Source organism: Odontesthes bonariensis, chromosome 17, assembly GCF_027942865.1.
Source record: "Odontesthes bonariensis isolate fOdoBon6 chromosome 17, fOdoBon6.hap1, whole genome shotgun sequence".
Classification (NCBI taxonomy): Eukaryota; Metazoa; Chordata; class Actinopteri; order Atheriniformes; family Atherinopsidae; genus Odontesthes; species Odontesthes bonariensis.
In genome coordinates this window covers 20,790,299-20,805,586 of record NC_134522.1, presented here as the reverse complement: position 1 = coordinate 20,805,586, position 15,288 = coordinate 20,790,299, and the positions used below count along the sequence as shown (strand labels likewise).

Here is a 15,288-nt window from a genome sequence, read left to right as displayed (position 1 = left end):
CACTCCTATTTCCAAAAAAGTTGGAATGTAAAACAGAATGCAATCATTTGCTAATTTCATAAACCAATATTTTATTGGCAGTAGAACATAGAAAACTTTTCTGAGAAATTTTCTGAGAAATATTAGCTCATTTTGAATTTGATGGTAGCAAAACTTCTAAAAAAAAGTTGGGGTGTGGACAAGTGAGTGGTAGTTGCAACTACGTTGATTCATTTACAACAGGTCAGCAACATCACTGGGTATAGAAAGAGGACCTTTCAGAAGCAGAGTCTCTTAGAAGTAAAGATGGGCAGATGGCCATCCTCAAAAAAACTGCACCTACAAATTGGGAGCAATTTCAAAATATTGTTCCTCAATGTAAAAGTGCAAAGACTTTTAATATTCCATCATCTACTGCACGTGATATCATTAAAAGATTAGAGACATCTCAAAAATCTACATTGACATTGGGTGCCAGTGATTGAATTAAAACAGATTGTCTGGGAACACGGGTACAAAGGCAAGTTAAAGCTCTTTCTAACATGATCCAGAAACACTGCCGGCTTCTCTGTACCGAAGCTCATTTAAAATGGACTGAGACAAAGCAGAAAATTGTTGTGTGGTCAGACAAACTGAAATCCTTTTGAAAATCATGGATGCTGCCCTCTGGACTGAAGAAAAGAGGCATCATCCAACTTGTTATCAGTTCCAAATCCTCCATCCGGATGATATGAAGGTGCTTTAATGCTGCTGGAATTGGAAAATTTCACATCTGAAAAGCCACCAACAATGCTGAAGGGTGTATATAGAGGATTTTAGAGCAACATTTGCTTCCATCCAGACAAGGGAATCGTATATTTCAACAAGACAATGCGAAACCATATACAGCATCTGAGACAGCAGCATAGCTTCGCAGATTTTTCATCAACTGAAAACATTTGGCACATCATGAAATGCAGCATACAATAAAGAAGAACCAGCACTGGTGAGCTGCTGGAATCCTATATAGATAAGAATGGGACAACATTCCCTTTCCCAAAGTGCCAATAACTGGTCTCCTCGGTTCCCAGATTGCTGTTAAAGAGGATGCTACACAGTGGTAAACACAGCTCTATTACAACGTTTTGAGAAGTGCTGCTCCAATTAAAATCAAAATGAGCTTATATTTTTCATAAAATCGTAAAATGTCTCATTTTCAACGTTTTTCTATTGTCCGGGTTCTATTGTAAACAAAACAAAAAGAGCTTTCTGAAATGTACAAATCAATGCGTTTTATTTTTATCTATATCTTAAACAGCGTCACAACTTTTGTTGGGGTTGTATTTGTCCTTAGTTTCCAAAAGATGAAATGATTTTTGACAAGCCATAAATGCCTGAAGCAGCATTGGTACGCCATTCTCCACCCTGCTTGGCCAGCACACACACGATACAATCACGAGGCATGTGTGTCAATAGCAAGCGCTCCGGAAATCTCTTGAAAGTACTGTGAGGGACATGTCGACATCAAGATTGATGCGCATAAAATGTCGTCAGGGCTTTTCAATCATGATACTTTTCCTGCAAATCAAATTTGTACATCTTTCACACATGTGGAACACACACAGCCTCAGTCTGTTCCGTCAGCTGTTGAGAGTTTTAAAGGAGCTAAAAAAAATAAAAATAAATCTAACGGCAGACACATGATTCACAGCTTGTTCTATTTGAGAAAAGTAATAAATGAATGAAATAAAATACAAAAGAAACCGTGACATTGCATTTTAGCATCTCTTTTATGTTTTAGTTTTCTTAATAAACTCGCCTTTAATCTGTGTCTCTCATCAGTGCCGCTCATATTCCTCTTCTACGTTCAGTCTTACTCTTGCATATTCAAGGCCTTGCAAAAACAGAAAAAGCCACACTGTTTAAGTCTGGTGATTTTATCTTAAATATGAGTAAGAAGGCAAAAATAATACAGAGTGCTTAAAAACAAATTAATGCATTTAAATGTGCTTATTGTTCATGACACGATTCAGGTTTAAAACGTCTGTCTTTCTATCGAAATAAGAAGATTGAACTCTTGAACCAATCAAAACCAAATAAAGAAAAACTTTATTTTTCATTCAGTTACTAAACACTTTGTCTGTTAAATATGTTTGTTTCCTTCTACCTTAACTACCACAAATATGGAAGCCTTAACCTTTGCTACAACTAGTGAAAACATAATCCCGCATTTTTTCTTCTAAAACTCCACCAGCACGCACACATTTTCAGGAATAAAGCCTTTGTTTTCTCGCTCTGGGCTTCAGGGGTTAATTGGATTCCTGCAGCACTAACAAGCAGTGCAACAGTGCCCTCTGTTGGACGGAGACTAAAGGACGCTTTCTGCTACAGTAACATAACCTGACTCACGTCATCTGGCTGCGTTCACCAACTACACGCGGGGGCGTTCCCTTTCCACAGAGGGCGGGAGTCAGGTAAACAGTAACACACATCTGTTATGCTTCTGTTATACCAGCGGCAGAAGGCAGCAAAGTATATTTACTCGAGCTGTGCGCTACAGAAAAGTTGACTTTCACTTGCATGGAAAATATATACAGTATATATACATATATCAAATGCACAACTATAATCAAATGAGTTGTGTAAAAAATAAATAAATAAATATATATATATATATATATATAAACTAACAAGATATTGAAAATGTATATCTAAGTGTAATTCAAAGTGTATTCAAGTGAAACTTTCAAGAGGATTTTCATATTTTCGAATCTTCCTCGCCTTAGTCATATTATATGTAAAAAAAAACAAAAAAAACAAATATCTTCTTTTTTAATTCTGAATTTGATGATATTCCTCACATTTGCATACTTAAATTAAGCTACATGATCAAAATTGATTGACTATTTGGTAGAAGCTTTAGATTCCATACATGGGTAGATCATTTGGCTTTGTTAAAATGCTTTACATCCACATACAGAGAGATGATGGCAATTATCTGTGCGTCTTGCGCTGCATATTTCGGCATTCGTTTTTCTTTCAGATATGAGACAATAAGCAGCTGTTGTCCTCAGTTGGGAATTTAGGGAGATTCCATTACTATACTCTGAGGAACTCAGGGAGGAGAAGCCGTTAGGGAGGGGAAAGAGGAGTGGAGGGCAGAGGAGGGAGGATGGAACATCCTTTATGTCTTCGGGGTATTCAAGTCATTTGTTTCAGGAAAAAGATGCTTTAGTTTCCAGAGAAAACACAGCTCTCACTGAGATTTTCTGTTTCTCAGGGGTGTCATAACTAATTTCACATTTAGGGTTTGAAAGAAAAAAACAAAACAAAACAAAACCAAAAAAAAAAAGTCAGTTTTTCTGGACTGTGTCCTTCATGGAAAGATAAATGCTTTTTTTGGACCGCAATAATACTCCCAGGTCTCAGGCCGTAATTTTTTTTACACAGTAAAACCCTTCATCGGGTTCTTTTAATGGCCATCTTTTATTCAGCAACGTCATTTTCAAGCTTCCCATTTTTAAATCGACCAAACATACGAGATATCACATGTCAAATTCGGTGTTTTGGATGTCCTACAGGGCAGCTTTTTTTTTCTTTGCAGAGACTCGAGCTGCTACAATTGTTTTCCCGCATCATTACGCAAAGCTAAGCAACACCTTTCTATCTTCCTACTCTAAGCAAGAAAGAGAATGGGCATATTTCCAAAAACTTTTACCCATTCAATAAAGCTTTCAAATGCCAGAGGAATAAAACTATTCAAGCCTGTGCATGTGCATATCTGACTGCAGCCACAGGTAAACTGTCTGACTTCTGCCGACAGGAAGAAATAACAACAAGTGGGGAGATAAAAATGTGCTTTTGAATGCTTGTTTGCTGTAGGGACAGTAGACATGCATGTCTCTCAGGGTGTCATCTTCCATGCCCGAGGCCAGATTCTCTTTAAGTATCACATACCTTTTCCCTTCCTTGTCTCCAACAAGCCTGGGAATTGACTCACTTGAGGCCTTTTAACACCTCCTCCTCTGCATTTTAAGATCTTAATCAGTAACAGAAAACGGGTTAAGAGTCAGTGAGGGTGACGTTCTAGAACATGTTAGAGAAATTAACTGCAGTCTACCAAATATGCAATACGGGATCAGGCTTTACAAACACTACATTCACTTTAATAATAGGTGGTCTCTTCAGTGAATGTAATGGCCCAAAGAAAGGACTTCTAAATGAGCATGCTTTCAGAGAGGTCTGGTGCAACTAACTTTCCCCAGACACTGACACTTTTGAATGGCCGTGTGAAGATTGAGGCTGCACGCATGCTGATGTGAATGCGTTACATGTTCCCCTCTACACAAGTTTTGATCTCTGGGTGGGCCACCAACATCCAGGAGCTGTGAACTCCTTTAGCTCCACTCTCACTTCCTCAAATGGACAATGGAGCAAGGGTTAGAGGTGAAGGAAGGAAAGCGCAGAAATCTCTCAAGGTTACGTTCTACAGATTGAATGGCTCCCATGTGGGGAACACCACACAGGACTGCCCTGAAGCCCAAACAATCGCAAGCCGTTCGGCTTTAATTGGCTTGCAGATCTTTCTCGTCGACCCACAATAGCAGGAAAGAGAAGATGCTGCAAGATGCTGATAATCTGCCACCTACCCCTGCACTGACACCTAAACTTTCTACGGTGTCGGTCTGATGTCGGGCATGCATGCACAGCGTCTCGTTTTAATTTTGACTGCTATGTTGACTTCAGTCATCCACTACTATAAAACCACCTGCATAATGTTGTGCAGTTGGTACTCTTGGCATCAAAACTGCTCCGACATCAGCGCGGACATGGGACCTCTGGGGGTGTCCTGTGGTGCGTGGCACTAGCCTAGGTCCTTGATCTGGGCTTGCCATGATTCTTCTTAACCCTTGCGCGGTCTTAACATTCTGTTTACTCCCCTTGTCCTATGGGTCAAAAATGACCCGCCCTACCAAAGCCCCCCAAAAAAGTAAACTTAATTGAATTTTAAATCCAAAATCTATTTTGTATGATGAAGCCACCTGTTATTTATCTATTCAACTGAACTCAATACATTTTTATCATGTATTTTCTGTTACACAATACTAAAAGACAATCACCAGTTTTCAGGATTACACTTTTTTGTGGTGTTTAAATGTTTTAATAATTCACCAGTATTCTTATACAGCTTTATAGTATTACAGATATCAAGGGAGTATTAGGCATTTAAGGCAGGACATGGGTTTGCTGTATTTTGATTGGGATTGTTTCTATTCCACTGTAATTATACAAGTTGTAGAATCAAATTTGGTCTTCAGTTAGTTTTTTTTTTTCTTCCCAGAGTTAAGAGGCTCAGATTTTGTGTATGGTGTAAGTAGATGGTGAAAAAGTAACTCTTATCAAAGTTTCCAAATTTCCGACACCACTTAAAGTCATCCTGAAGTTGCAGAAGCAGCATTATTGCTCCCTGGCCGTTTCTGTCTAATAACAGTGACATCTTGAGGAGGTTGGGGCCCTTCTTCTCTGCTCCACCTACAAACCGCTGCACCGTGTTGCTCCCTCCCTCACGCTTCACAGCAAGAAAACGCAGAAAAGGCTCGGTGGAACTTGCCCTGCTTGTTGCTGGAAGGGTTTTTTCTCTCTGGACTGAAGTGTCTCCACGCGCTGTGATATGGCCATTTCTATCTCTGTCCAGTGTCTTGGGCTCATAATACTCGCCGCAATCCTCCTTCAGACCATCGCTGTTGCCGTCAGTTTTCTATACTTTAACAAGGTCCTCAACACGGTAAGATCGCTGCTGATGTGCGTCGTATCATTTCTGAGTTGGTGAGTGAAATGCGCTGGCTTGACATATTTCACGGCGACTTTGTAAAGGAGAGGGGCCCAAGTGGCACGCTTAAAAGAAAGCCTCTGTAGGGACATAAACATATCAGCATGAACTGACCTATTTACCTCGGACGATAAGCAACACTTAAACAAAAAAAAACACTCCTTGTTGGCCACACTTCGAGACACAAGCGGAGCGTCATTACGATACTCACTTAAATAAATGAGCCAGAAATATCAATTCCAGAGAATTTTTTATTAAGGCTAGTGGCAGTGGCTGTTAAAAGTCCCACAGAGCCCTGCAGGGAATTTCTGCCTAACGCCAGACAATAAGAAAGGAGAAAGTTGGCCGAGTCGATAACGAAAAACAATGGACGGAAATGAGACTAGTTCGTGCTGAATGGGTCTTGACATCCAAAGCAACAGATTTCAGGCAGCAGAACGACCACCGTACGTGACAAGTGGAGAACGCCTCTGAGAAGCCTTTGTTAAAGCTGACGGAACCGGTCCCGAGTTCTTATTGGCCGAGGGACTGAAAAGCCCGCCTCTCGTCAATCACACCTGATATCAATTAAGAGTTAATTTCCAATTAGTTTACACTGAGTGTACTTCAGTGGACCTACAGGGCAGCAGCCTGTTGAAATGTCAGAGTTGGTTGTTTTTTATTCTATTACCATATCATATCATATCATATCATATCATAACAACAACAACAACAACTGCAAGAAGACATAAAGACTATTAAGGGTGGATTGTACCACTTGAGAATTGGAACATTTTGCCGACTTACCAGATCTATTTTGAAAGCCGACAATTGGACATGTCACCACAAGTTAGTACCACAGCTTCATCGACAGCTTTACACTACAGTCTTTGCTTATCAGTTCTGAGTAAACCTGTATGTGAGACATATCCAATGGGGTTTCTACGCTTCTGCTTTGAAGCTTTGAAATTGACAGTCAGCCATCACCATGTTGGTCTTCTCAAAGTGTTCAGAGTTATCTCCTTTTTTAACCCACTACTTTCTGTACGTTATGTCATATTTAAAGTTGTGTCTGTAAGTTTTCACTTGCTGTTTACTTTTGCATTCACCTTCACGTTTGGTTGGGTTTAGGCATTAATTAACTACTTGGCTAGCTTTAGGAATACACCATTGCTTGTCTAAGGTCAGTTTTTTATTAGAAATCTCTCCTTTCGAGCTGAATGTTGAGATGAGTCCCACCTCATCTTCAAAAGACACAAAGAAAGCTCAACTCTGCAAGACTATTCAAGTCCAGTGTCAGCCACACAGGCCTGTTACGCATATGTTTTCTGTGCATATTCTGCTTAGCCACAAACTGTGGCCGTGTTCAGGCTGTATAAATAACCGTGTCTCTATCATTTCTTTATCCCCCCCTTTTTGTCAAGTCTTCATTTTTGCAACATTTTTCACAGGTCAGTTTTTGAGCAGATTTGGAGCTATTTGGAACTATTTTCTGCCATTTCACAGACAGTTTGTCACTTTACAGATATAAGCGTTGACAGGACTGGCTAAGTCAGATTTAAACGTTGCTTTCCTTCTTTCGCACAATGACAGATGCAGGAGAGTTTTTCCCGGAGCAGTGTGTCGTGTCTGATAAATGCAAAGCTGCAATTGGGGTTTGAGGATCCACCAGCTGAGGACAAAAAAAACGATGCCTGTTGGCAGGTTACACAGCAGCTCCACCACCACATAGAGAAGGTTTGAACTTATCTTAATTGAATCTAACTTGGGCATGATTCTTTGGCTGTTTTTTCATTTCCTTTTCCTCGTTTTTAACATTTTTAAACCACAGGGGGCCGACAATCCAGAGTAATTTTTAAAGTATGGTTATGTTCACGGTGTTGCATAACTTCAGAAGAAGACTTATTTGTTTCAGCATTACGTGCAGTTACTCTCAAACGCACTATTGATAAACTGAGAAAGCTCCACATCAACACTAAATAACACTGACTCGTATAAAAAGGAATCCTGCCATCACACTGAGGCCAAAAGCTGACATATTTGTAGACCCGCATGTCGTAAGGATGATTCAGTTAGGCCCTGGTGAATTACTGAATGCTATGTTGTTGATTTAGTTCATGCAATATATCTTTTTTGGAGCATAATAAATCACTTTTAGGCCAGTTTGCTCACACTTTCCTGCTTGCCTCTGTCTGTTTTTCTATCAGAAGATTGCTGACAGATTCCAGGGGGAGATATCCACTGCTATGAGAAGTAAGAACAATACCATTATTGACTATCAATGGGCGTATGTGTGGCTTTTTCCTCTCAAAATGTCCTGCATGTGATTTGTATCTGTTTGGGCTTCCACAGATAAGCTGACCGGAGTGCTTCCTATTCTACGCCCTGGGGTCCGAGGGGCCCCTCTTCCTAAAGTTGCTGCCCATGTAACTGGTGTTGCCTCATCAATGAAGCTTCCAGCAGCAGAGGGTGAGCATAATTTAATTCAACTAGAGCCAAAATATTTAGCTTGAATGGCAGAGTCCTGGAAAGCATAACTGAGATCGGCAAGACAGGCGATGGGATGTGTCACCGTGCTCATGCGCAGACAAGCCTTTCCTTTCCGGGGCCATAGGTGAGGAATTAGCTTCAAGGCATCCCAGGCTTCTTTCAGATTCAGTTACCCCCTCATACCCGTGTCTGTCAGGACCTGCAGATGTGCAGCTGCCTTTTTGTGGAGTCCTGTTGTTTTATTTTGGGACAAAAACATAAATCTGCATCGGCTTTGTTTTATTATTATTATTTTAGAAACAGTATATAGATGTACAGAGACAAACAAATAGGGTAGCACCTAACAGAGCCACAATCAAACTTAAACTAAATGTTTTTTGCGCATTTTGCCAACTTCTGGAAATGTACATGCTGCCCTGTATGTAATACAAGCAGCAGCGTGCACTACTTTATTTGTTTTTTTTGTTCATATACTACCACCGTGGGGAGCCAAAGTCAAGTTCTAAATCTTTACATTGTGGCTTTAAATGGCCACATGAAAGTTACTGTTAAATATAAATCTTTCACGTGCTTGCACATGTTGGATAGTCCTGTGAGCATATGTTCCGGTGCTCCTTTTTTTTGCCTCACGGCTGTCGTCATGTAATTTAAAAAACATGGCGGACATAAAAAAAAAAAAAATGTAACAACAAATTGCTGATTCTTTTGACATCTGCCGTTCTGTAGGCACATCTGTTATTTACTGACTGAACATGTCCTGAACATTTGCTTCTTATTCCGTTAACTATGGTGGCCGACACGTGCAAACGCGCTGCAAACGGTGAAACAAATCCAACAATAAAATGCTGCAAGAGAAAAATGCGGCAATCACAAAAACGACCGGAGCACACGCGCTGCAAACATCAAAACACATGCAAGACATAAACGCACTGCAAACATCTAAACATATGCAAGACATAAACGCTGCAAACATCAAAACACATGCAAGACAGAAACGCTGCAAACATCTAAAAACATGCAAGACATAAACGCTGCAAACATCTAAAAACATGCAAGACATAAACGCTGCAAACATCTAAACACATGCAAGACATAAACGCTGCAAACATCTAAACACATGCAAGACAGAAACGCTGCAAACATCAAAACACATGCAAGACATAAACGCTGCAAACATCAAAACACATGCAAGACATAAACGCTGCAAACATCTAAACACATGCAAGACAGAAACGCTGCAAACATCTAAACACATGCAAGACAGAAACGCACTGCAAACATCAAAACACATGCAAGACAGAAACGCACTGCAAACATCTAAACACATGCAAGACAGAAACGCTGCAAACATCTAAAAACATGCAAGACATAAACGCTGCAAACATCTAAAAACATGCAAGACATAAACGCTGCAAACATCTAAACACATGCAAGACATAAACGCTGCAAACATCTAAACACATGCAAGACAGAAACGCTGCAAACATCAAAACACATGCAAGACATAAACGCTGCAAACATCAAAACACATGCAAGACATAAACGCTGCAAACATCTAAACACATGCAAGACAGAAACGCTGCAAACATCTAAACACATGCAAGACAGAAACGCACTGCAAACATCAAAACACATGCAAGACAGAAACGCACTGCAAACATCTAAACACATGCAAGACAGAAACGCTGCAAACATCTAAACACATGCAAGACAGAAACGCTGCAAACATCTAAACACATGCAAGACAGAAACGCTGCAAACATCAAAACACATGCAAGACAGAAACGCTGCAAACATCTAAACACATGCAAGACAGAAACGCTGCAAACATCTAAACACATGCAAGACAGAAACGCTGCAAACATCTAAACACATGCAAGACAGAAACGCTGCAAACATCTAAACACATGCAAGACAGAAACGCTGCAAACATCTAAACACATGCAAGACAGAAACGCTGCAAACATCTAAAAACATGCAAGACATAAACGCTGCAAACATCTAAACACATGCAAGACATAAACGCTGCAAACATCTAAACACATGCAAGACAGAAACGCTGCAAACATCAAAACACATGCAAGACATAAACGCTGCAAACATCAAAACACATGCAAGACATAAACGCTGCAAACATCTAAACACATGCAAGACAGAAACGCTGCAAACATCTAAACACATGCAAGACATAAACGCTGCAAACATCAAAACACATGCAAGACATAAACGCTGCAAACATCTAAACACATGCAAGACAGAAACGCTGCAAACATCTAAACACATGCAAGACAGAAACGCACTGCAAACATCAAAACACATGCAAGACAGAAACGCACTGCAAACATCTAAACACATGCAAGACAGAAACGCTGCAAACATCTAAACACATGCAAGACAGAAACGCTGCAAACATCTAAACACATGCAAGACATAAACGCTGCAAACATCAAAACACATGCAAGACATAAACGCTGCAAACATCTAAACACATGCAAGACAGAAACGCTGCAAACATCTAAACACATGCAAGACAGAAACGCACTGCAAACATCAAAACACATGCAAGACAGAAACGCACTGCAAACATCTAAACACATGCAAGACAGAAACGCTGCAAACATCTAAACACATGCAAGACAGAAACGCTGCAAACATCTAAACACATGCAAGACAGAAACGCTGCAAACATCAAAACACATGCAAGACAGAAACGCTGCAAACATCTAAACACATGCAAGACAGAAACGCTGCAAACATCTAAACACATGCAAGACAGAAACGCTGCAAACATCTAAACACATGCAAGACAGAAACGCTGCAAACATCTAAACACATGCAAGACAGAAACGCTGCAAACATCTAAACACATGCAAGACAGAAACGCTGCAAACATCTAAACACATGCAAGACAGAAACGCTGCAAACATCTAAACACAGGCAAGACAGAAACGCTGCAAACATCTAAACACATGCAAGACAGAAACGCACTGCAAACATCAAAACACATGCAAGACAGAAACGCACTGCAAACATCTAAACACATGCAAGACAGAAACGCTGCAAACATCTAAACACATGCAAGACAGAAACGCTGCAAACATCAAAACACATGCAAGACAGAAACGCTGCAAACATCTAAACACATGCAAGACAGAAACGCACTGCAAACATCAAAACACATGCAAGACAGAAACGCACTGCAAACATCTAAACACATGCAAGACATAAACGCTGCAAACATCTAAACACATGCAAGACAGAAACGCTGCAAACATCTAAACACATGCAAGACAGAAACGCACTGCAAACATCAAAACACATGCAAGACAGAAACGCACTGCAAACATCTAAACACATGCAAGACAGAAACGCACTGCAAACATCTAAACACATGCAAGACAGAAACGCTGCAAACATCTAAACACATGCAAGACAGAAACGCTGCAAACATCTAAACACATGCAAGACATAAACGCTGCAAACATCTAAACACATGCAAGACAGAAACGCTGCAAACATCTAAACACATGCAAGACAGAAACGCTGCAAACATCTAAACACATGCAAGACAGAAACGCTGCAAACATCTAAACACATGCAAGACAGAAACGCTGCAAACATCTAAACACATGCAAGACAGAAACGCTGCAAACATCTAAACACATGCAAGACAGAAACGCTGCAAACATCTAAACACATGCAAGACATAAACGCTGCAAACATCTAAACAAATGCAAGACATAAACGCTGCAAACATCTAAACAAATGCAAGACAGAAACGCTGCAAACATCTAAACACATGCAAGACATAAACGCTGCAAACATCTAAACACAGGCAAGACAGAAACGCTGCAAACATCAAAACACATGCAAGACAGAAACGCTGCAAACATCTAAACACATGCAAGACAGAAACGCTGCAAACATCTAAACACATGCAAGACATAAACGCTGCAAACATCTAAAAACATGCAAGACAGAAACGCTGCAAACATCTAAACACATGCAAGACAGAAACGCTGCAAACATCTAAACACATGCAAGACATAAACGCACTGCAAACATCAAAACACATGCAAGACATAAACGCTGCAAACATCAAAACACATGCAAGACATAAACGCACTGCAAACATCAAAACACATGCAAGACAGAAACGCTGCAAACATCTAAACACATGCAAGAAAAAAATGCGCTGCAAACTTCAAAACACATGCAAGACAGAAACGCTGCAAACATCAAAACACAACGGAAGTTCGCCAGGCCACTAGGCGGTCTCGACCTGTGGGATAGGGGATATCTATGGGAGATGGATCTACCATATTAATGAAAGAAGAAAGTCAAAAGGTAGTTGTCATTTATGTCTTTTTTTAAACACTTGGCCGTAATCTTTTACCTTATAATAGCGACATAACTCCGCTGCTCTTCTATAATAAAGTAAAAGATTACGGCCAAGTGTTTAAAAAAGACATAAATGGCAACTACCTTTTGACTTTCTTCTCTTTCATTAATATGGTAGATCCATCTCCCATAGTCGATCCCCTATACCACAGGTCGAGACCCCCTACTGGCCTGGCGAACTTCCGTTGTGTTTTGAAGTTTGCAGCGTTTCTGTCTTGCATGTGTTTTGATGTTTGCAGCGTTTCTGTCTTGCATGTGTTTTGATGTTTGCAGCGTTTCTGTCTTGCATGTGTTTTGATGTTTGCAGCGTTTCTGTCTTGCATGTGTTTTGATGTTTGCAGCGTTTCTGTCTTGCATGTGTTTTGATGTTTGCAGCGTTTTTTTCTTGCGTGTGTTTTGATGTTTGCAGCGTTTCTGTCTTGCGTGTGTTTAGATGTTTGCAGCGTTTCTGTCTTGCATGTGTTTAGATGTTTGCAGCGTTTCTGTCTTGCATGTGTTTTGATGTTTGCAGCGTTTCTGTCTTGCATGTGTTTTGATGTTTGCAGCGTTTCTGTCTTGCATGTGTTTTGATGTTTGCAGCGTTTTTTTCTTGCATGTGTTTTGATGTTTGCAGCGTTTTTTTCTTGCATGTGTTTTGATGTTTGCAGCGTTTCTGTCTTGCATGTGTTTTGATGTTTGCAGCGTTTTTTTCTTGCATGTGTTTTGATGTTTGCAGCGTTTCTGTCTTGCATGTGTTTTGGGGTTTGCAGCGCATGTGCTCGCATTTTTCTCTTGCAGCATTTTATTGTTGGATTTGTTTCGCCGTTTGCAGCGTGTTTGCACGTGTCGGCCACCGTAGTTAACAGTAACTGTTTACAGTTAACACGGCACCCTGCAGTTTCAAAGAGCTTGCATCATAGTGAGTGGCTGTGTGTGTGTGTGTGTGTGTGTGTGTGTGTGTGTGTGTGTGCGTCTTCATGTTCGTGGTTGGATCTGTTGCAGGCACGCCAAGCAGCAAGGGGTACTTAGGGGAGCGTATCAGAGAATGGGACGGTCAGAGAGGCCTGTCCTTCCTGCAGAACATGGAGCTGAGGGGTGGCGAGCTGCTGGTGCCCCGAGCAGGCCTCTACTACATCTACGCCCAGACATACTTCAGACTTTACTCCACGGAGGAGACGGAAGGGGAAGCGCGGGAGGAGGAGGGAGCAGAGCTTGTGCAGTACATTTACAAAAAGGTTGGGCTTCTTTACCCATTAAAGGATAAGTTAGGACTGACATTGCAGTGTAAATGCTGTTCTTAGTCATTTTTTGTCAAAGAAAAGCTTTGCCGCTGCTGTGTACGATGGTGAGAAATGTTTGTTTTAACTTGTTAAAACTAAATGCGAAACTAGACTAACTAAATGCTCGTAACACAGAAGTTTGTTTTTATGACTTTTATGTCAAGCAAAAAAAACTCTCAAACCTAAATCTCTAATTAAAGTTAATCAAGTGATTTGTTTCAGATGGCATCAATGTAATATAATGCTCACTGTTTTGTGCTTGAATGTAATGTAACGCTGTATTCCTGTTATTTTTGTGGGGTGACCCACAGATGAGCTCCTACACAGGCCCCATCTTGGTGATGAAATCATTCCGGAGTGCCTGCTGGCCACGGGGCCCGGAGCCTGGTGTCTTCTCTCTGCATCAGGCTGGCACTGCCTTCCTACAGCCTGCCGACCGCCTCTTCATCTCTGTCAGCAACGCCAGCGCCATGGAGATGGACGGGAGGGCAAGCTACTTTGGGGCTTTCCTGATTGACTAAAAGGAGAAGTCCGGGACTGAAACTGAAACAGGCGTGAGGTGGGCCCCCCGATGTCAGGGGTTGATTGAAACGAGTGGCTGTCTGAAGCTACAGGATTGGAAGACGAGAGGACTGTAAAGGACTCGTTCTGAACTGTGAAGCTGAAGGCCTGTGGTCAAACTAAGCCGCCGTCGAACACTCAGCGGCCTAGAAGAGCAAGAAAGAAGAGCTATTTATCTGGTGTGCATTTACTCCACCTATGATCTGTGGTCACAGGGCTGGTAAACAGAATGTACTTTGTGACAACAAATATGGATTATTTGTTGTATTTGGAGCAGGACAACAGCCACAGACCAAATATTGTGAATACCCTCTGTTGAAAGCGTTTTTCCTGCGCGTGAACTGGTCAACAGCTGTGTTGTCATTCCCAGGCAGTGACATTGGTGCTGGACACATGATGCATGTCACAAAAATGTTTATAAAACGATGCCAGAAGACGAGAGTTTTTATATTTTCAACAGAGTGGATGAAGCTAGCTATTTGTTTCTGTTACATAAGAGTTGTATTTTCTCATTGTGCAACATCTTGGATGAATGTATAGTGAAACAGACTGTTGTGCTCAAAGAGCCTTAAAGGGAAGAAATGTGCTATTTTTAGTGTTTTCCAGTGGAAACAAATCCCGCTTCTCCCACGTCCCATGACATGACAGTGTAACTTCCCTGGCACATATCTGATGAATGTACAGATTCAACTTTACATTTTCTTAATCGACTCAGGGTGTTTAAAAAGATAAGGAGATTTCATTGGGAGCTCTGTGTCCTGTGTTTTTTTTTTTTTGCTGGGTGAAAGTCATATTCTAGATTCCTGGTCG

General features: G+C 40.9%; 1 protein-coding gene across 1 annotated transcript; it reads left to right on the top strand.

Annotated features, from left to right (window-relative positions):
* Positions 1 to 5,463: 5,463 nt before the first annotated feature.
* On the top strand, positions 5,464 to 15,226 carry LOC142365992 (tumor necrosis factor ligand superfamily member 10-like). Its single transcript, XM_075447755.1, has 6 exons — positions 5,464 to 5,743; positions 7,361 to 7,504; positions 7,975 to 8,020; positions 8,120 to 8,236; positions 13,640 to 13,872; positions 14,229 to 15,226. The coding sequence occupies exons 1-6, from the start codon at positions 5,630 to 5,632 to the stop codon at positions 14,436 to 14,438; spliced, it is 864 nt and encodes a 287-aa protein (XP_075303870.1). The 5' UTR covers positions 5,464 to 5,629; the 3' UTR covers positions 14,439 to 15,226.
* The last annotated feature ends 62 nt before the right edge of the window (positions 15,227 to 15,288 follow it).